The sequence below is a fragment of the Sebastes umbrosus genome, chromosome 9 (assembly GCF_015220745.1).
Source record: "Sebastes umbrosus isolate fSebUmb1 chromosome 9, fSebUmb1.pri, whole genome shotgun sequence".
NCBI lineage: Eukaryota > Metazoa > Chordata > Actinopteri > Perciformes > Sebastidae > Sebastes > Sebastes umbrosus.
The window spans coordinates 3,997,304-4,019,476 of NC_051277.1; the positions used below are offsets into that span (position 1 = coordinate 3,997,304).

The 22,173-nt window shown below is 38.4% G+C and overlaps 1 protein-coding gene across 2 annotated transcripts; it reads right to left on the reverse strand.

Moving 5' to 3' along the window:
• Positions 1 to 611: 611 nt before the first annotated feature.
• LOC119494337 (four and a half LIM domains protein 1-like) lies at positions 612 to 21,354 on the reverse strand. 2 transcript variants are annotated; one of them, XM_037780151.1, is made up of 6 exons: positions 21,010 to 21,354; positions 5,000 to 5,181; positions 3,491 to 3,668; positions 3,023 to 3,192; positions 2,683 to 2,869; positions 612 to 1,354 (listed from the first exon to the last, which is right to left on the reverse strand). In XM_037780151.1, exons 2-6 carry the CDS (start codon positions 5,153 to 5,155, stop codon positions 1,200 to 1,202), a joined length of 846 nt encoding a protein of 281 aa, XP_037636079.1. In that variant the 5' UTR covers positions 5,156 to 5,181; positions 21,010 to 21,354; the 3' UTR covers positions 612 to 1,199. The 2 variants fall into 2 exon arrangements, with proteins under 2 accessions (XP_037636079.1, XP_037636077.1); XM_037780149.1 differs by lacking the exon at positions 21,010 to 21,354 and adding an exon at positions 8,871 to 9,024.
• Between the last annotated feature and the right edge of the window lie 819 nt (positions 21,355 to 22,173).

A 22,173-nucleotide genomic window follows, 5' to 3' on the forward strand; every position in this document is an offset into this window, starting at 1 on the left:
GATTTAGATTTTGTATTTTTATTGTATCTAACAAAACTTTCCCTTACCTCGGCCTCGATAATCAGTCTACCCAACCTTTGTGAATATGAAAATTTCTCTGGAAGATATACCAACCTAACAACACCCTGCCCACAAGCAATTTGTACTGTAAATATATCTAAAGTGTACGGAGACGATACAAACTGTTAAAACAGATATTGCTATATCTCTGCGCTCCCCCGACCCCCTTTTTTTTCTTAACTTAACTTATTTATTTATTTTATTATTATTATTACTTTCTTTTCTTTGTACTAATATTATTTTTTATTATTCCATTTTATTATTGTTATTATTATTTTATTTTATTTTCTTAATTTTATTTCAATTTTGAATTCTGAAGTTGTTTTCCCTAGTGTACTTATTGTGTTTGTCTCTAAGCTTGACTATTTAAAAAAATTGTTTATAAACTATTGTAACTACGAACTGTAAATTGCATTTATGAAAATAACCTCGAAAAAAGGGAAAAAATAAAGTATGAAAAAAAAGAAACCGTTAAAACAAATAACGTCTTGCAAAAATACTCCTTTGCCGTGTTTTTAATGTCTTGCTGAAGAGAAATAATAGACTTCACATCACGTCCTTCTTTTTATTCTTGTTTTGCATATAACTTCACTCATAATAGTCTTGAATACATGAGCAGTTTATATTTCAGCATCCTAATTTTTAAAGTCACTCTAAACAGTTTATTGAAATAATCCATTCAAACGTGACTGTAACAGATTATTAATGAAAGCTGGTATGTATGTATGAGCAGCAGCAGTATGCATGTAAATGATTATTATTCTCTCTGAAAGATTCCAGTAAGGCACTGAAAAGGTCTCACAAAATCCTGGATTAGATTAGACTAATGGTGCACATCACAATCCCACAAAAGAAATCCTGGTGCCATGTTAGTATCCAACACTGAAACAAGTTGCGGTAATGTATAATGTAGATAAATGACTCAAGCTAGTGCATATTTAGTTGAAATAGTCTATATTCTGTCAACCTCGTAAAGAGAAGTTTCACCAAAATTGACTGTTTTGACTATTAATTCAGACACTTCTATTATCTTGAGGCTTCAATTTCACTCACCAAAAAAAATATGTTCTTTATCAAATTAACAGTCTAAAAGTCAGTTTTGGTGTAATTCCACTTTAAACAGTGATCCTCTGCACTGTTCACACCTTCTTAGCACAATCAGGGCAGTAGATGTGATCTCCGTTGATGACGAAGCGCTTATTGGCCAGCGAGAGGCAGCACTTCTTGCAGTTGAAGCAATACTCATGCCAAGAGAATCCCTCATAGTTCACCACGTTGGTGCCATGGCCAAACCCTGCAGAGACAGAAAGGGACATCTGTCAGTCAGCAGTGCAAGGCAGGTAATGATGCTTTCAGATAACAGAAGCAAAACACACAGACCTCATATATGAAAAACACTTCTCTCATTTGTCCTAATGTTGAGCACAGACTGGGCTAAAATCCTGACAAAATTGAGTTCTTCAATCTAAGTTTTAAGGTGTTATTGGCAGTGTGTGGACAAAAAGTAAGGTTAAATGTTAAATTGGGTTTCAAAATATATATTTTTTTACCTCAGTTGAGATTTTATCTACCAGAGTATGAATTAAATTGAAAGGAAAATTAAAAAGAGATCAATAAAAAAAAAAAAAATTGGTAACACTTGATTTTACAGGTCTGTATGTTGAAAAAAAGTCATAGTATATATAGTATGTCAAGACAAAAGTCATAAAAAAGTCATATAATAGTATGTCAAAAAAAAGTCACAAAATTCATAGTATAATATGTTGTAAAAAAGTAATTTTATAATATGTTGAAAAAAGTTATAGTATAATTTGTTGAAAAAAAAAGTCAATCTATAGTATGTCGCAAAAACGTTATGGTATAATATGTAAAAATGTTGAGAAAAAATCTTAGTATAGTATGTAAAAAAATTCATTCAAAATTCACATTATAGTATGTTGGAAAAAGTCATTTTATAATATGTTGAAAAAAAAATCATAGTATACAGTAGTATGTCGGAAAATTTCATAAAAAATTCATAGTTTACTATGTTGGAAAAAAGTCATTGTATAGTATGTTGCAAAAAAAGAAATTTTATTGTATGTCGAAAATTTTTTATAGTATAATATGTTAAAAGAAAAGTCATAGTATAGTATGTAAAAAAAAAATCATAGTACAGTAGGTAAAAAATACAAAAAATATACAAAATCCATAGTATACTATGTTGAAAAAAAAGTCATTGTATAGTATGTCAAAAAAATTTTTTCGTATAGTATGTAAAAAAGTCATAGTATAGTATGTCATAAAAAAAATCATATAAAAAGTCATATTCAGGATAACGTCTTCTCTACTTTTCTTGCATTGGGACACTGAAACTATCTCATGATATAGCCTCTGTGGTAGTTGCAGCTCATCCTCTAAAGTATGTCTTATGGCCAAAGTGCATCTTGGTCTATTGAGATACCTGTTAATGGATTGTAATCTGTCAAACCTGTTATAATTGTGCAGGAAAGAACAACGGAAACTACAAAAAGATTTTCCATTAATCCCACCATGCATTTCTGTATACATTCAAGACAACCCTGGTATGTGTTTGCAACAGAAATCATACCAACAACAAACATCTGTTTGTGCTGCCCTGACCTGTGATTGGGTTCTTGCATCCATGGCACTTCTTGGCCACATCGGTCTTGAAGCAGTCCACGCAGTAAACGTCGTTCTCGTGGGAAGTGAAGCGAGCTCCCGCCAGAGTTTTACGGCAGGTTTTGCACACGAAACACTCAGAGTGCCAGGGCTGGTCCTGGTAGCTGATCCCCCCAGTTGTGATGGGCTTAGAGGGACAGAGGAACATTCGGATCACGATCTCAAACACTACAAGGCTGGAATATCATTCATTCTGCTGGAGGTGAACCGTCTGCACCACAGTTTTATTCTGTATAGACAGAACACCACACTATAGTCGATATATAATCAGTGCTTGTACCTGCTTGCAGTGGAAGCACTTCTTGGCAAACTTCTTGTCATGGCACGGTCCACAGTAGATGTCATCACCCTTGTTCAGGAAGCTCTGTGTGCGGATCGGCTGCTTGCATTCAAAGCAGGTGAAGCATTCCTCGTGCCACACCTTGTTCTTGTACTCCACGTTCTGGGATCCTAAAACACAAACAACAAATCATTTTGTGACATTATCATATATATTTTTCATCACCTTTTACCACCTTGTAATTGAAGCTTTATGATGCTCATACTGAGCGAAATATCCATGTTTTTATGGTATCTTTCTCACAAATAGAAAATATTCTAGATGTTTTGTTTTCGTGGGTACCCATAGAACCCATTTTCATTCACATATCTGGAGGTCAGAGGTCAAGGGACCCCTTTGAAAATGTACTCACTCGCTCACTGGAGAAAAATGGGTTTTAAAAAGAAAACTTCTTCATAGCAAACCCACCTGGCATGACCACCTTGTAGCATCCCTGGCACCGGTTGCCGTCCTCCCGGGAGCCACACTTGCCACACATTATCTTGCCATCATCCCGGGCGTTGAACGGCTCGCTGGCCAGCGGCTTGTAGCACTTGGCACAGCGGAAACAGTCCTCATGCCAGTAGCGGTTCTTATGGTGCAGCTCCTGAAACACAGAGAGAGGAAGGAAGCTCGGAGGTGAGCAAGAGGTGGCCTCACTGAGACCTCATTAAAGTGTTTACTCATCACGTTTGTGGATGGAGGCTCGGAGCCAGAATACAGAACAAGCCCTCATGTGGCAGCAGGCATTAAAGTGGAGCTGAAGTGAGCTGGAACGTGGTGAAGGAGTTAGGGGGGACTAAGAAGGTGGAAATGTGAGATTTAAAGTATTTAAGCCTCATTAGTAGTAATGACAAGTTTTTCACACATTCAGCCGCCTGTGACTGAGTGGTGAGAGTATCCTGGAAGCAAACGCCACCGCTGGATGACAGACAGGTTGTATAACAGCTTGAGACTGCAGAGCTCTCTGAACAGATTAACCCAATAACATCCAAAAATTCAAGGTCTTTTTTCACAGAAGACATTTTGACATATTACGGTAGGAAGCACATCAATGATGGATAAATTCCATTTAGCTGCTTCAGGTTCAGCGTTCAGTGCTGGCTCACTGTCACGGTTTACTGAGACACTTGAATAGAACAGAACCATCATTAATGTTATTAGTCAAAATGTCTGCTGAGGAAAAAGGCCTACGAGTAGACCATAAATTAAAGGTCCCATATGGTGCTCATTTTCAGGTTCATGCTTGTATTTTGTGTTTCTATTAGAACATGTTTACATGCTGTAATGTTAAAAAAAAAAATATTGTCCTCATACTGTCTGCTTGAATATACCTGTATTTACCCTCTCTGTCTGAAACGCTCCGGAATGGCAACGGAATTGCGTTGCTAGGCAACAGCTTGGGTCCATGTTTACATCCTGTCAGCTGATGTTACTCACATACACTGCAACAGGAAATAAACTGAGACACATTTAGAATGTTTACGTTTAAAAAACGTGTAATGATCTTAATATTGTATATTTGTGACATCACAAATGGACAGAAATCCTGACGGCTTGTTTCTTGTTTCCTGACGCACAGTTTCTGAATACGGACTGTGTGTATTTCTCCATGCATTGAGTGTTTTGATAGTTTAACAGTATTTATAAAGCACTTAAACCTGCTTTATAATATAAAAGACATGAAAATCTCACTTTTTACAATATGGGACCTTTAAAGCATCGGATTACAGTATACTTGTACATGATTTACACATCAAATACTGCATGCTGTATTTTTTTTTTAACTTTTCTGTTTATCAGATTTTAAATGGTGAATAATATGTCATATGTCGAAACAGAACAGAGCGACTTCAGTGGTCATTTTTGTTGTTTACTTTGATTTTTGTATTTACTTTACTCATTCATTCTTTTTCCTTTCACTCTAAGTGTTTTCACCTTGGAGTCAGCACCGATGGGGCGTTTGCACTCTACGCAGGTGTTGGCACAGAGCTTATTGAAGCACTTGGTGCACACGTGCTTCTCGTCCTTCTTCACGTACTTCTTCCCGTGCAGGTTGTCTCGGCAGTAGTAGCAGTCGAAGCGGTCGGTCATGGTGGAGGTGAGATAGCTCCTGGGACCTGCAGAAAGAAAACACAAGAGACTTAGATGTCAGATTTACACGACTCCTATAAACCTACTGTACATTACTGGATGTCACCAGACGGGGACAGTGTTGCCTTTTCTATCATCCTCATCACTCTCTCTGAACAATGCAAGACAATGAATACATTTATTTATATTAGCCCTTTAAAAACACCATATAGTTGATCAAAAGTGAAAATTAAAAATCAGCATTTAATGACTGGAGTTTGGTGAATAGCACAATGAATTACTGTAAATCTGACCTCTGCACCTTAAAGGTCCCATATTGTAAAAAGTGAGATTTTCATGTCTTTTATATTATAAAGCAGGTTTAAGTGCTATATAAATACTGTTAAACTATCAAAACACTCGATATACGGAGAAATACACACAGCCCGTATTCAGAAATTGTGCGTTTGAAACAAGCTGTCAGGATTTCTGTCCATTTGTGATGTCACAAATATACAATATATAGAGCATTACACGGTTTTAAACATTCTAAATGTGTCCCAGTTTATTTCCTGTTGCAGTGTATGTAAATAACATCAGCTGACAGGAAGTAAACATGGACCCAAACTGTTGCCTAGCAACGGAATTCTGTTGCAATTCCATTGAAATGCACTAAAACGGAGCGTTTCAGACAGAAGGTGAATACAAGTATATCCTGGTAGACAGTACGAGGAAAATAAAGTGTTTTTTTTAACTTTACAGCATGTAAACATGTTCTAGTAGAAACACAAAATACAAGTATGAACCTGAAAATGAGCACGATATGGGACCTTTAAAATGCAAAATCTGTGCAGGAATTGGAGAAAGCATGTTTTCCCTTTAATATTACTAAGACACTGTGAGACGCAGCTCTAACAGCAGCATACCAAACTGATGAGAGAAGTGTGAGTGAGGTTAAAAAAAAAAAAAGCAGCCCACAGATGCTTGCTTGTTGTCTGCGTGCCTTCTGGCCCTGCAGACTTTTTTATCAAGCCCTCCCTGGAAAGCTTAGGTCATATTTTTAGACCGGCTGGCTCGTTCCCTTCTAAGACCTCCCTCCGCCTCGTTGAGTCTGGCCAACACTCGCTCTTTTGTCTGCATTTCGCTCAGGTCATTTTATTGGCTGTCAGTGTAAACACCCAAGTTGCTTCTTCATTCATCAACATTCCTGCGTCCCCCAATCGCACATGGGAGCAGCAGTTTCCTGGAACAGCTGTGTGCAGGGTGGAGTGAAGTGTGTGTGGATGCTTTATCTACATCACTTTACTCTCTCTCTCTCACAGGATGTCAGGGAAGAGCAGCTGAGCGGCGTGTGAACTTTAGCAAAAGAGATTCATATATCAGTTTTTATCCGGTGAGCGACAAATGGAGGAGACAATGGATGGAATGGCATTTTTTTGTCCTGGTAACCATAGGAACAAGGACAATATTTATGAAAGGGAAGGGGGGCTGCAGCTATTTAAGTGGGATGTGGTAAACGGCCGAGATGAGCCTCCTGGAGCGTGGTATGTGCCCCTGGTGGGTGGGTGTATGTGTGTGGATGGATAGATGGGGAGTTTCTATCTGCAGCTGTGCTCCAGGGATAAAAACCTGGACTGAGGACTGAGCCCCGATCACGCCCCCACTCCGCCTACGCTCACCTCCATTTCATAGCAGGAAAAAACCCACCCAGTCCAACACTGTTGCACAGATCTATTCTAGACATGGACTTCTCTATTTAAAGCACATTGACCTTCCAGTGAGGACAAATGGGAGAGGGATACAGAGTGATGACTAACTGGGACTATGCAGCTATTGTGGCTCCTCCAGTTGAGACGCGTCCAGTAACTTTAATCTTTTGTTACATACAGCGTGACAGCTGCTGCCCCCCCGGTCAAACAGGCGTGGTATGTACCGACGCTCAGCTGAGGATGGGAGGGGAGGAGACTACTGTGGTCCCTTTGGGGGAGCAAGAAAGGTCAACGTGAGACCAGTTTGAGAGGTGAGTCAGAGCGGTGTGAGACGATCAAAGGCCAGTGAGGACAGCCAGATAAATGTTGTCAAAACTTTCGCTTGGCTCTCTCTGTTGCAAAAACAGGTCATTTTAACATCTTGCTATCATGCTGCTTTGGAGAAGAAAAACTACATAATTGAGTTACAGCAAAACAGAAAAAAATAGAGTACAATGCAAACCCTGGAACAGCCTGTTATTTAGCCTTTCTCCAACATGAAATGAAAAATATAAAGACAGCTCCAGATATAAGACCTCAGATCTCCACTACAAGATGACACCATCATAAAACTACAAATGCTCAGTTCATTTAACATCCATTTGACTGAGGAAATCCACCTTATGAGTAAAAAAAAGATCCTCTGTACAATTATATACTTCCTCATGACATTGATGACACAACAACATAATGTGGTTCAGTTCTGAATGAAACTTTTACAGTTCTCCCCAACCAGAGAAGAAAGGAAAAGGTGAAACACTGGCTGAAACTAAACCAAACCTGTGATCACTGATTATTGATTGGGAACATACATAATGTAAATTGATTGTAATGTACGATGTTGTATAATGTGATTTTATGTATGATGTGCTATTCTGTATTTTTTAAAATTTATTTATTTTCTTTTTCTTAAAAGCCTAACCAGGGACAAGGTCTGCAAATTAGCTATGGCTAGAAGTCCTTTAATATACGTTGCATCGGTTGCACTTTAATTAAGTGTAACAATGCCTAAGTATTGTCCCTGTCAATTAAACTAATAAATAAATAAATAAATAAGGAAGATTTTCTGATTTTAGATTTGGACATTCGAGCAGCTTAGCCATTCATTTTGCTGCGAAAAGGTTGTTTGAACACATCGACGATGTGCTGACCCTAAAGGACCTTTGATTTTAGATTATATTGTTGCATATTGTTACACATTTCTTTGTGTAATCCTATATTGTATTAGGGCAATATAGTAAAGTATCTGTTTAAGATAAGATAAGATAAGATAAGATAAGATATTCCTTTATTAGTCCCACAGTGGGGAAATACAGTATATACAGTATTGACAATAAACAGACTATTGACAAAATTGCACAAGTGGAAAGATAATATTGCACAGTGAGAATGAATGAATTTATATTCTGTTTATATTCTGTTTATTTTCTGTTTATTTTTTGTTTATAGCTTATATTGTATATTGTATATTGGTAGATTTCACTTTTTTTATTCTTCTTTTATTCTAACGTTTTTAACTATTCTATTGTTATTTTTACTGCTTATTTGCACCAACAAACCAAAGCAAACTCCTAGTGTATTCCTCAAACACCTGGCAATAAACAAGATTCTGATTCTAATAAAACCCTGAATCCATGTCCAGTGAAAAACATGCATCTTCAAATTTGTGGATTTAAAAAAAAAATTGATAACTCAAGGATTACATTTTCCCTTTATAGGTAGAGAAAATCCTAGCTAAATAAAAATATTCAAAATGCGTTGGATTATATGAAAATGCATCGTCACAAAGCTGAAAACAAAGCGTTTTTTCTAAACTCATAAAAACAGCAATATCACCTTAAACATCGTTTTACAAATTCAGTTGAACTCGAGGAAATTCTTCCTGAGCTTTGAATGGAAACATGCCAACAGGTTTTTATATTTTAACACATCCAATAATAATATTAATTTAGCATCCTTTGTTGGCACCAGCTTTTTTTTTATTTTACCTGAGTGTCTGTAAGCCATGTTTGGTTCCAGTCAGGAGGTAAAAAAGAGGAAAAAGAAAGACAATGCAGGAAGAGACAGGAGGAGACGGTAGCATCCACAGAGGGTCAAACCCAGAGACCGTAAGCCTGGTTAAGTTATGGGGGGCCTGTATATATCCCTCTGTGACCCGACCCCACGTCCAAATCCAACCCTATAACCCTAACACTCCGCTCCTTTTTAGGGTATGCATCAGAGAACAGAGCGGATGAGAGGGAGTATGAAGGGATGGATTAGGTGATAGAGATTGGAATCCACTGCTGTAACATCAGAGGTTTTTGAGTGACGGCCATGAGGGATAACAGATACTCCCACTGCCCCGACATCAAAATGTTTTGTTAGAGACATGTACAGATGACATGATGGGTCATCTTAACTTAAAGGGATGACTCACAAAGAGGAGCGGATTGATTTTATTGACTGAGCTGAGGAGAGACAAAGTGTTATATAAGTATCTCATGTACATACATACTGTACGCCTACTTTTCCAGAAGACAATGTGGTACATGCTCAAAACTAAACTATTAAGTAAGCAGAATATTTATATTATAAGGGAGAAAAACATTTTCTTGCTGTCAGTGATGAATTTTTCTCTCTGTTATCTTTTTGTGATTCTTATTCCAAAAAGAGAATATTTCTTTTAAAGCTTCAGGAAACACGCGATGCATTCCTGATAGAAAAGCAAAAAGACATCATGAATACTTTCCTCTCTCAATAATGAACGCTCTCTCAGGGAAAGTGTTTCCCCCCATCCATCAATACTCCATCTACTCAGACCGACAACAACAACTAGCTGATGTTAATATAACATATTGCAGCTAAATACTGATTTTAATAATGGGAACCAGCTTCTTAGGAACTTTAACATCTTACTAAAAAGCTGAGTATTTGTTATCGCATGTAATTAATCCTGCAATAACAGATTTGTTTGGACCACTTGGGGAGCAGCAGAAACAAGTTGTGAACACAACACTGACATAAAATCACCTTTTAAAGGGACTGTTTGTAACTTCTTACACGTATAAATCATTGTGTGTCGGTGTCCCATGCGCGCTCGCGTGTGGCTACGCTGTTCAGACTCAGATTCCAACACAAACTACATGGAAGCACCAAAACCACAAAGTTCTATCTAGTGAAGCCCGTCTGTTAAACAGTGTTGGCCGCGGTCGAAGGACGCGGGGGAGACCGTAGCTTTGGTCTCCAGGGCCAGAGTCTCTGCTGTACTCTGCTCCTCTGCCTGCCTTCACTCACACACCGCGCTCGTTCTCCCGCTTTCGCTACACTCTCACGTTCATGCGCGCACACTCCATACTGCAGAAGAGTTAGTTTAGCTCTGAGAATATCTAGTGAATGTACAGTGGACGTTTGTGCAGAAATAACTGCTGCAGCTCCTCCAGACCAACAGAGGTTTTCCGTGTCTTGTGAAGTGACGGGGCTCTGCAGAGAGAAACGTTATCGTCTCCGACCAAAACTCCGGTGTCTCCCCTGTTCCCTCCGGCCGCGGTCGGGAGGCTGAAGCAGGAAAAGCCAACACTAGGATCAGCATTGATTCATGGAGAGACCTTCGTCTGGTCAGCTAACATTACTGCCAAGCTGCTGAAATATAGAGTGATATTGTGGTTTTAGCTGACGTGTGTCACCTCACTGTTTGAGCGATGCTCGTTCATGTCTATGTAGAGCGAGCACAAGCGCGAGCAACAGGACGCTGACTTTCGTTGACTTAACGAGCTGTTAACAAGACATTTCTGATTTTTACAAACAGTCCCTTTAAGTTGGTGATAAGATGTGTAACACAAGATGAGACTGTGAACATGCTTCAACGATTAATCGATAAATTGATTAATCAGTTAGCTGTCAACTATTTAACTAATCAGTTTGAGTAATTTTTTAGGGAAAAAAAGGTCTAAATTCTCTGACTCCAGCTTCTTAAATGTGAATATTTTCTGGTTTCTTTCCTTCTCTGTGACAGTAAACTGAATATCTTTGAGTTGTGGACAAAACAAGACATTTGAGGACGTCATCTTTGGGCTTTGGAAACAACATTTTTCACCATTTTCTGACATTTTATAGACAAAACAACTAAATCTATTAATCGAGAAATAAAAATAATTGTTGGTTTGCAGCCCTGCTGTGAATATGCAGCAGACTGTGTGAAACCAGATGAACTTTATATTAATGCTGTCAGAAAGTCAAAACAGGAAGAAAACGGATAAACAAACATGCCCTGCAGCTTAAAAAGCTCATTTAACAACTTGATTTTTAAACAAAAGTTAGTTACAATAGATCATCTGGCAAACATGTAATACATAATTCCAAGTGTAACATTTAACAGTTTTCCACCGTTGGACTTTTTGGTGTTTATATTAAATGTAAAAGCAGGAAATGTGTTGTTTCAGATAACAAAAATGGCAATTGAATGCAGCACGAGAGAGTTTGACCAAGACAGATTAAATGTGTTTGTGCAAAATACCACAATGACAAATTGCCCAAATTTGAAAGTTGATATTTTTTGGTACAGTAATATGTGTCACCTCACATTCACTCAGAAAAAAAAACAATATTTATCTAATACAGGGTAATTGCTGGCAACATATATTTCCATGTTATATACAAATTAGCATTCAAGCATTATGTACATACAGTATATAATAGCAAGTTTCCTTGCTGAAGTGTTTGTTGTCGTCAACCTATGATATATACTGTTTGTCCCGTATTAATGCTAATTGGTTCCAGTAGCACTTTTCTAACTGGAATGTAATTATGATAGGGTTTCTAAAACACCTTAAGCACTTTATTCTGAATTATGCACTGTTTATTTATGTGTTTATTTATTTATTTGTTGAATGCTGCTGGTACACACATTTTTTCCCTGCCGTAATTATCCTCATTATCATTTTTCTATTCACCACGATCATTATTCCATTTGAGTATTTCTCCCTCACGTCTGACTGTCAAAATTAATTCAAAGCTGCGAATGATGGAACAAGAGAGAAATGCATCATGGCACAGACTGAGAGGTGTGAAATGAAAGGTTAGAGATTAAAACATTTGAAACAAGAACAATTTAAATGTTAACGGGAGCGTAACGAAACAGAGGAGGAGGAGGAGGAAAAGATGTAAGTGACGTAACTCAGAGTGGACTGGGGGGAGTCGTGGCGCCTTCCTGCTCATTAATTAGTCTTTGTGGGTTTAGAGAACATTGTAATTGGGTGGCCGATTAGAGAAAAAGGACAAACGCGATGCGGTGCTCCGTGGTAATGGACCCAATCAAATCTGTAATTACATCCAGATGCCCTTTATACAACCAAGCACACAAACACACACTGATTTGTTTTGTGTCTGACCTATGAAGAAGTTTATTTAATATAGTTAAGAGACGAGTCTTTTTAAAGGAAATTATTATGGTTCCTAACCAAGTCTAACAAATGTATATCCTGTCTCGCGAGGCGTCCAGTCTCCTCTCGTTCCCATCATGATCCCATATTTCTCTATTTAAGCTCGTCTGACTCTGAGGGCCCAAACCAATCAGAGTAAAGTGCCGTCTGTGGAGCTGTCACTCCGCTGCAGAACAGATGATGATGTTGATCACGATGGGTTTGATCGTGATTGTCAGTTGGCGGTAATACAACGATGATATTCAACTGAATTTAAAGCAGCTATAATCAGTATTTTTATAGTAACAATTAGGGAAGCACCGATACTGATACCAGTATTGGGTCCGATACTATGCTCATGTACTCGTACTCGCAAAACAACACCGATACCACTTTACAGCAGCGTGCCGTTAACCTCTCGTGACCATCTTTCGGGTCCTCACGCTCTCACTTGGCCCTCACTTTCATTGCGCCACGGGGTTTTGCATGCACCTTCTGACTCGCGCGTGCGTTACACTCCTTGGTCCGTGTTTCAAGACGGGTCTGGTGGGTTGCTGTCATCGCCACAGACCTGGCGCCTTTTACGTGGGCCGCGGCACAACGTGGTTGGGGCGCACTGAGGACAGTAAGTCCCGGTCGACAGTCGCACCGGGAGCAGGGAGCCCCGTCACGGTGCGGCGAGGTCCGGGTGGGGAACGCTGTCAAGCTGGCGAGCCACTTTCACCCCGAGCCTTTCCAAGCCGACTTAGAGCCGGTCGCGGCGCACCGCCTCGTATGCGGGACTCCCCAGCCTGCCGTGTGTTGCTCACACCCTCCAGCTGGCTGTTAACGAGGGTCTTTTGGCACAGAGAAGTTCTCGTATCGGTACTCGGTATCGGCGAGTACCCAAATGTAAGTACTTGTAGTCGGTCTGAAAAAAGAGGTATCAGTGCATCCCTAGTAAAAATGGATGGATGACTGTAAAGGTGTTGCTCGTAGTGACGAACCCACAGAGAGTTATCATCTGACTAACTTTTTAGGCTTCTTTCAGCTCATTGTTTTGGATCTCCAACCCACAACTGTACTGTTTTTGGTTCATTCTCAAGCTCTCATAGCTGTTTCTTAGTGAAAACCCCTCACTGTGTACACTATCTGCTCAGCAGCAGCAAACAGCAGGCCGACATGTTAACGACCAGCTGGTTAACATAGTGGAGCATTTAGCAGCTATAAAGCCAGATATTTCCCCCTCAGGAGTTGGTAGAGACCATAAAAAGAGCTAAAAGCATCTGGGTAACCTCCGGGGTCTGAAAAGTGAAGCCAATGCTGAAGTGCCATAAACGTGCATTCTTTCTACGAGCCAGCAGGGGGCGACTCCTCTGAAGTCTGATTGTATAGAAGTCTCTGAGAAAATGATCCTACTCCTCACTTGATTTATTACCTCAGTAAACATTGTTAACATGAGTTTATGGTCTCAATTGCTAGTTTCAAGTCTTCTTCAATACAGCATGATGTTCATTTAGTAAATGATGCTCCCATTTAGAGTCAAATAGACCATAAAGCAGGGGATTCTTTAGGGCGGGGCTACCTTGTGATTGACAGGTCGCTACCACGGCGTTGTAGTACTTTGACACTAATGAAAAATGCTATTATATACTGTATGTACATAATGCTTGAATGGTAATTTGTATATAACATGGAAATATATTTTGCCAGCATTTACCCTGTATTAGCTAAATATTGTTAATACTATTACTGTTCCAAACTGGCAGACTAAATATCATAAACATGAATCTCTCATGCCATTTTTGTTATCTGAAACAACACATTTCCTGCTTTTACATTTGATATAAACACCAAGAAGTCCAACGGTGGAAAACTGCCAAATATGTATTAAGTGTTTGCCAGACTATCTATTAACTTTTGTTTAAAAATCAAGTTGTTAAATGAGCTTTTTAAGCTGCAGGACATGTTTGTTTATCCATTTTCTTCCTGTTTTGACTTTCTTACAGCATTAATATAAAGTTCATCTGGTTTCACACAGTCTGCTGCATATTCACGGAGGGGCTGCAAACTAACTATTATTTTCATTTCTCGATTTATCTGTTCATTATTTTCTCGATTAATCGAGTAGTTGTTTGTACGACGGAGTATTAAGGCCACATTGAGAAAAAAAAATCGGAGATTTGGAGAATAAAGTCATAAGTTTACGATGATAATTACGATGTAATATCATGACTTCATTCTCGTAATATTACGACTTTTTTTCTCATTAAATTATGACTTTATTCTCTAAATCTCCGATTTTTTCCCCTCAATGTTGCCCTAATACTCCGTTGTATGTTTGGTCTATAAAATGTCAGAAAATGGTGAAAAATGTTGTTTACAAAGCAAAAGATAACGTCCTTTAATGTCTTGTTTTGTCCACAACTCAAAGATATTCAGTTTACTGTCATAGAGGAGGAAAGAAAACAGAAAATATTCACACTTAAGAAGCTGGAGTCTTTTTTTTCTTAAAAAATTACTCAAGCCAATTAGTTTAATAGTTGACAACTAACTGATTAATCAATTTATCGATTAATCGTTGCAGCATGTTCACAGTCTCATCTTGTGTCAACTCTACCCGGTGACTTTACTGTCCTGATAGACAATACAGCAGGAATGCAGCGCCAACCTCCCCACCTCCAAAGCCGCGCTTTTAATAGAACCAAAAATACCTGCTGGTCATCTGGAACAATAAACAAAACTATAAATATATTCTTTCCAAATAAAGAGAATCGTGGTTAAATACGTCGCTGGTGATGTGTCCAATTTGATATCTCTGAAAAAGGCTTGAAAATGGTCCAAGAAATATCTTTTAAATATACAACTCACAGCAGCAGTGAAGTGTATAACCATTAGATGGCTGAAACCAGACCTTCCTACATACAATACGTGGATTCATAAAGTATATCTTTATCAGATGGAGTAAATTACACACTTATTAAGGCTCCAAAAAACTACCCTTTACTAAATGGGCTTTTTATTAATACAATGAGTTATATTATCCAGCAGTATTATCTCGCCCCTCCTGCCTAACTCTCACTTTTATATTCTCAGAATCAGAATCTTGTTTATTGCCAGGTTTATCAGGTATACACTAGGAATTTGCTTTGGTTTGTAATAAGCAGTAAAAATAACAATAGAATAGTTAAAAATGTTAGAATAAAATAAGAATAAAAAAAATGAAATTTTACCAATATACAATATAAGCTATAAACAAAAAATAAACACAATATAAATTATTATAATATTATAATTATATAATAATATTATATTATATTGTATTATATTATATTATATTATATTATTATAATTATAATTATAAATATATAAACACTTTATCTTCTCCTTTCCCAGAGTAAATATTGTACCTGTATCTTTACCTATGCTATCATACCTTGGAGTGGAAAATCATTATTATTTATTTTCCATTATCATCATTTTTGACGGGTTTGTTTAAGTGCATTTTGGAGTGGTGGATATTTATCCCCCTTTTTTGTTGTTGTTGTTTTATCTCTATCTCTATCTATGGATGCACCGATCCGACTTTTTAAGTCCCGATACCACTGTGACTGAGATCATGTGTTATGTGCAAAGCAATATCAGGTTTTGACTTAAATATTGCTTTCCTAACAAATAAATGCATAGATATACATTTACTGAATTGTTGTTTATTATTCAAATATTAAATATTAAATATTAAATTGAAATTTGAAATGTAAACCTTTTTAAATGCAGCAACAATTTGGTCAAAACTTAAAACAGGAATTAAAATTACAGTATATAATGTATATAAACATAGAATTGAATTGAATAGATTGGCCGATCGTCACCGATACCCGATCCAACTATTTGAGTCAGTATCGGTGCATTCCTTCTGTAGTTTTATCTTGTTTAATTCTTGAATATTACACTATTAACTGCTGGAAAAAAAGAAAGTAATTGTATGAAAATGTTTATATTGTATTGTTGGGACTGTAATATATATATATATATCTCTCACATAACGTCCTATCATGAGATGCATGGGTTGTTTGGTAGGTGTTGCCTCTTGGCTATGAGCCCATCACCTCTCTCTAAAGTGAAACAGGAAATCTGGCCGATACTTCCTGAACAAATGAGATCAAATCGCTCAGTGTGAGAGGAACGAGCGCCCACACACACACACACACACACACACACACACACTTCACTGTTACCACGGCAACAACAGCCCCGTCTATGTGTCTGAGAGCTCGTCTCTCAACAAACATGACCCTTCGCCCTGGACATCCATGTGTCACCATCCAAATCTGGTTAGCGGGCAGACAGAGCAGTGACAGACTGAGCCACACAGGAGAGAACAGTGACTCACAACACAGGGACAAGACAACAGGACAGACACAGACTCTCATTAGTCCACACACACATTATTACAACGTGGACATAAGGTCAGTGAGAGACTGAAGGAACCAGGGTGCGGCTGCAAGACCCAGACACATTGAGGTCAAATATGTGTGGACAAAAGGCCACGAGGGGAACGTTATCAACACAGTAACACTCCCGTCCAACGGATATGGCTCCAAGCACTTTCAGATAAAGCCCTCACTGTAAGCCAGCGAGCACTTCAGCTCTCGTCGGTCTCATGACTCGAGCCTCTAAACACAGAAGAAGTCAGTCGCTCTTGCTGATATGTGGAGCGATATTTTATGTGCTTCACTATTAGAATCAATATGTCAGCACATAAAAACATCATAAAACATACATTTTTCATGCGCACTGCATTTCTGTGACATGTGAGGTTTGCGAGACTCACTGCACGACGACCTATTTTAACCTTACCTATTCAAGGTCAATGCCTAACCTTGACCATCACACAAGAGTTTCGCAATTTACGTTCCAGCCACAACCATGAACATGGTCAAAACACGGAGAAGAAATTCTCCCACTAACGGCCATTTGTGGTGGAAAGTAACCAAGTACATTTACTCAAGTTCTGTAATTAACTTAAAGCTGCAGTAGTCAGTATATCATTTTGGCATCATTGGGCAAAACTTCCATAATAACCTTTCAGCATGTTGTAATTCAAGTGTTCTGAGAGATAACTAGACTTCTGCTCCTCCTCATGGCTCTGTTTTCAGGCTTTAAAAAATCTAGCCCGTGACTGGAGACTTTGACCAATCACAGGTCATTTCATTGAGAGAGCGTTCCTATTGGCTGTGCTCCGGTCATGTGACCAGAACTTGGCATTCCTTCAACCAGATTTCACAATGGCGGCGGCGGCGTCACAAACTTTCTCATTTGACAGCTAAACCGTGCACTACAAGATGATTCTGAAAACATTTGAGGAGAGAAATAGGCATTAACGTAACATAATATTGATTCATATCTGATCAGCACTGCCTAGTTTGACCGTTTGGTCGGAGTTCAGAGTGATTGACAGCCGGCTCTCATAGATGGCGGATGGACAGCAGACCTCAGATCAGCTCTGACTGCTTGTTTTCCTCCGGTCTGTGAAATCTTACAGATGCCGTCAGGAGCACGGGAGGACACAGAGGCACATGATTTTTTTCCAGAGTAAACTTGCACTGTGGTGTTGATACTTTTACTTTAGTAAAGGATGCTCTTCTCTTTTAGAAATAAACCATATATATATGTTTTATATCTACGCATCCAACCCTCTCCGTCTCTTTCATTCCCTTTTATTGTGCCTCTTGCTCTCTCTTATCATTTCTTCCTCTTTTATATTCACAAAGTAATCATGTGCAATTCATGAGCTTTTTCTCTGCGCTGAAGAAGAGGAGGAGAAATGAGGAGAGGACGAGCAGTTTGACATCCACAAGAGAGAATATGTTGCCTCCTCTCAGCCTCGCTCAGCCCACACAGACAAACAAACTTGCATTGCCTATTTAGGAGTAGAGAGCGCCGGGCTGGTGAGAGAGCTGCTGCTTCATGTGTTTCATCAGCTCGGTCATCTGTACTCAGACACACCCTCTCCCTCTCTCTGTCCGTCTCTCTGCTCCATTTACAAGAATAAAAAAGACATGATGAAACTGTCCTTTCAACAAACAGCATGTCTCTGCCTGAATAAACTGCAGGCTTCAAAGCTCCCAGTATAGTGTGGCAAATGTCCCGATGCTGGCCCCAATAGAGAGGAGACCTCACAGGCATCTGACATACAACGGCTCCAGAGAAGAACTGGTTTATAAATTATACACCACATGCGACGAGGCTTTATGAATCTGTAACTGCAGTGTTGGATTTGTGCACACTGATTTTGTGCTGATTTTACATCAAACATTTTAAAGGTCCCATATCGTGATTATTTTCAGGTTCATACTTGTATTTTGTGTTTAGACTAGAACATGTTTACATGCTGTAATGTTAAAAAAACAACTTTATTTTCCTCATACTGTCGACCTGAATATGCCTGTATTTACCCTCTCTGTCTGAAACGCTCCGTTTTAGTGCATTTTGACGGAATTGCAACAGAATTGCGTTGCTAGGCAACAGCTTGGGTCCATGTGTACTTCCTGTCAGCTGATGACATTCACATTCACTGCAACCAGGAAATAAACTGGGACACATTTAAAATGTTTTACGTTTAAAATTGTGTCAAGAATCTAAATATTGTATATTTGTGACATCACAAATGGACAGAAATCCTGACAGCTTGTTTCAAATGCAGAGTTTCTGAATACGGGCTGTGTGAATTTCCCTGTGGATTGAGTGTTTCGATACTTTCACAGTATTTATATAGAACTTAAACCTGCTTTATAATAAAAAAACATGAAAATCACTTTTTTATAATATGGGACCTTTAAATAAAACAAGACTTCTAAGAAGAAAGAGCAGCCTTTTTCCTTTTCAAGTTGAATGTGGGTTAATTTATTACTCACAGTGACGTACACAGTTTTTATGGCTTTTTGAAGGGTGGTGAAGTCATACTGGAGCCACAAGGAGCTCCAGTGTGCCAGAGAAAAGGACTGTAATCTTCAGGTCTCTCTAATGACATCATGCATTTGGTTTGGCAGCCGCCCAACCAAACCAGGAAGGGAGGCGACGCTAAGCTGATGTATGTTTTAACAGTTTAAAGCCACACATGGTGCCTTTGGGATCTAGTGTTCGTTACACTGATGCCAGCTGTACAATAATAATAACAACATCAGATGATCTATAGAGCTGATGCTTCTATTAGCAGCTGTTTGTGCTGGAGGACGTCACATCGTACAATCAGACTTTACAGTATGTATGATGGAAGAAGCATTCAGATCCTTTACTAAAAGTAGCAAACCCACACTATGAATATACTTTATTACTTTATATCAAACATATATTATCATAATTATTGATGCTCGAACATGTAAGTTGCTCATTTTAACTGCTTTATATGCTTTTGGGTGTATTTTTTGAGTTGTAACAGCGTCAGCATCATATTTTATAAAGAAATCATAGTTTTCGTTGTGTAATCTTGATATATAAAGTAACTTAAAGCTGTTAATAGAGTGAATAAAAAGTACAATATAACCCTGTGAAATGTAGTGGAGATGAATCAGATGAAAATACACCTTCAAACGTTGATCTTTTTTACTTTTAAAAGGAAAATCCCTGATATTAAGGACATGAATAATAATAATAATAATAATAAAAAGCTCAAAGAACACTTGAATTACAATATGCTGAATAATGATGCCAAAAATATACTGCCTACTGCCACTTTAAGTATACTTTTACTTTACTGGAGTATTTAAATGTTATGCTGCTTTATACTTCTACATTTCAGAGGGAAATAGTGTACTAAATATAGTCTAAATATACTCTATTACAGTGATCCAACAGCTATAGTTACTAGATACTTTGAAGAATAATCTTATACACAAAACACATGATCAGCCTCTAAAATATGATGATTCATCATAGAGTATATTCAGTTTATATAGAGTAGGGCTGGGCAATATGACTATATATATATATCATCAAATCTATATATAAATGTCTATTATATATATTTTTTTCTAAAAAAATATAAAGTTAAGTTGCTCCAAAGAAAAAATACATGAACATATTTGATGGAAATATAGAGGTCAGAAATCATTATAGATATTTAAATCAATATCCTCCTCACAAATACTAACCATACACTTCCACGCAACACACACACACTTATCTTTTTGATATATTTACTGTATTGTTATTGTTGTTATTATATATATCTTGTCCTAATTGTTTGTTATCACTATTATGTAATTTATTATTTCTTTATATTAATATTGTCTCTAGGTGGAGGCTTCAGATAAGCCCAGTGTTTTTTTTTTGCCTCTTCCTGCACTTTATATTATTATTTTTTTTTTGTTATGTTGTATAGTCTTAAATTGTGCAAAACAAATAAAACAAATAAACAGAATAAACAGGTTTGAGTCCAAAATACGTGCAGTGCCAAACAAAGTGCATCCACCTGTTGTGCCACTGTGTGCGTAAAATGGTCCAAGTGGAGTAAAATGTATATTTATACGCACATTCAGTATTTTCCAGTCAGGACTGTCTGTGTGTGTAACTGAGGATGTAACTGACTCAAATTATGTCGGAAGACTCCACCCGATAAGATAAGATGCAGCAATTACGCATAACTGTGCCAAATATGTGCCATGTGAGAAACTTCTTCTTCTGTCCTGTTTAACATCACCTGAAGTGACCTGAGCAGCGACCTGGGAATCTTTTTTTTTGGACTCACCTCTCCAAAGCAAACAGATGAGATGTCTTTCACTCCTCACCACCAGCAGCAGCAGCAGCAGTAGTAGTGCGTCTGTGTCTCTGTGTGTCACTCAACACCACCACCAGCAGCAGCAGCAGCAGCAGCAGTAGTAGGAGCAGTAGTGAGTCTGTGTGTCTCTGTGTGTGTGTCCGGTGGGTTTAGCCGAGAGGTGAAATGTGCGGAGGCAGCGCAGCTTTAAAAGACAGAGGGAGCAGAGAAAAAAAAAACTTCAGGACATGAGCCAAAACCTCTGTAAGCTCTCATAAACAATGACCTCAACCAGGAATTCACAAGCTCTCTCTCTCTTAGTAAAAGTTCTCATCGGCCCCTCGAAGCAAAAACTGGAAAGAAAATAACTTTTCTGCGTCAACGAGCACGAAGACTCAACAACGGACCTTTCTGTGTTATAGAGGCCGGCTGTGCTGAGATCTCCATGAGCATTTATCATCCTTATAATCTCTATAACATGTCTGCTGTTTACAGAAGACGGACTGACTTGTTAAGTTCTTCTGTTTTTGCCCCTCACTGCTCGTCTCCTTCTTTGGTAATGAATAGAGGGAATTGCATCAAGATGACTCATTCTCAACCTCAAGAAGTAAATACATGCAGCCCTTTAAAACTCAACTCCTCAAAGTTAATCCACATTACGATTACAAATGGATGATGACATGTCCAAAAGGTGTTCCTCTTACATATGCCAGCTTTTATATCAACAGTGTCATTGAGACTAAACAGCCTCTTTGAGCTACGTCCAAAGTGCATCCATGCACAGAGATACACATCTGGTGAGAGTGAGGAGGATGCTTCATGTGTTTGCACAGTCAGGATGAAGGTATGAAGGGAGGGCTTTCAGGTCAAGTGTGTTGTGTTTAATACGGCTTCTTACGAACATGTTGACACCATAAATGTCTTCTTCTTCTTCTAGACATAAAACAACGTTCAACTCGTAACCCATCACTGACTTGTTGGAGTAATTAAAGGTGCTATTGATAACATTCAGCCACCAGATGTCTCATTCTCACTCCCCCTGTGCTGTTGTATTCACTTAACAACAAGTTGTTGCCAGGCACTTATGGTACGTGTCCACCGGGGTGTTTATGATCGCAAGGGGACGCGCCGCTTCCCAGCATTGGACGCTTGGTG

Coding starts and splice junctions, on each gene's coding strand:
- LOC119494337 (XM_037780149.1), bottom strand. Junction 2,870..3,022: donor AGTGCTTCCACTGCAAGCAG/GTACAAGCACTG, acceptor TGTCCCTCTAAG/CCCATCACAACTGGGGGGAT. Junction 1,355..2,682: donor ATGCAAGAACCCAATCACAG/GTCAGGGCAGCA, acceptor CTGTCTCTGCAG/GGTTTGGCCATGGCACCAAC.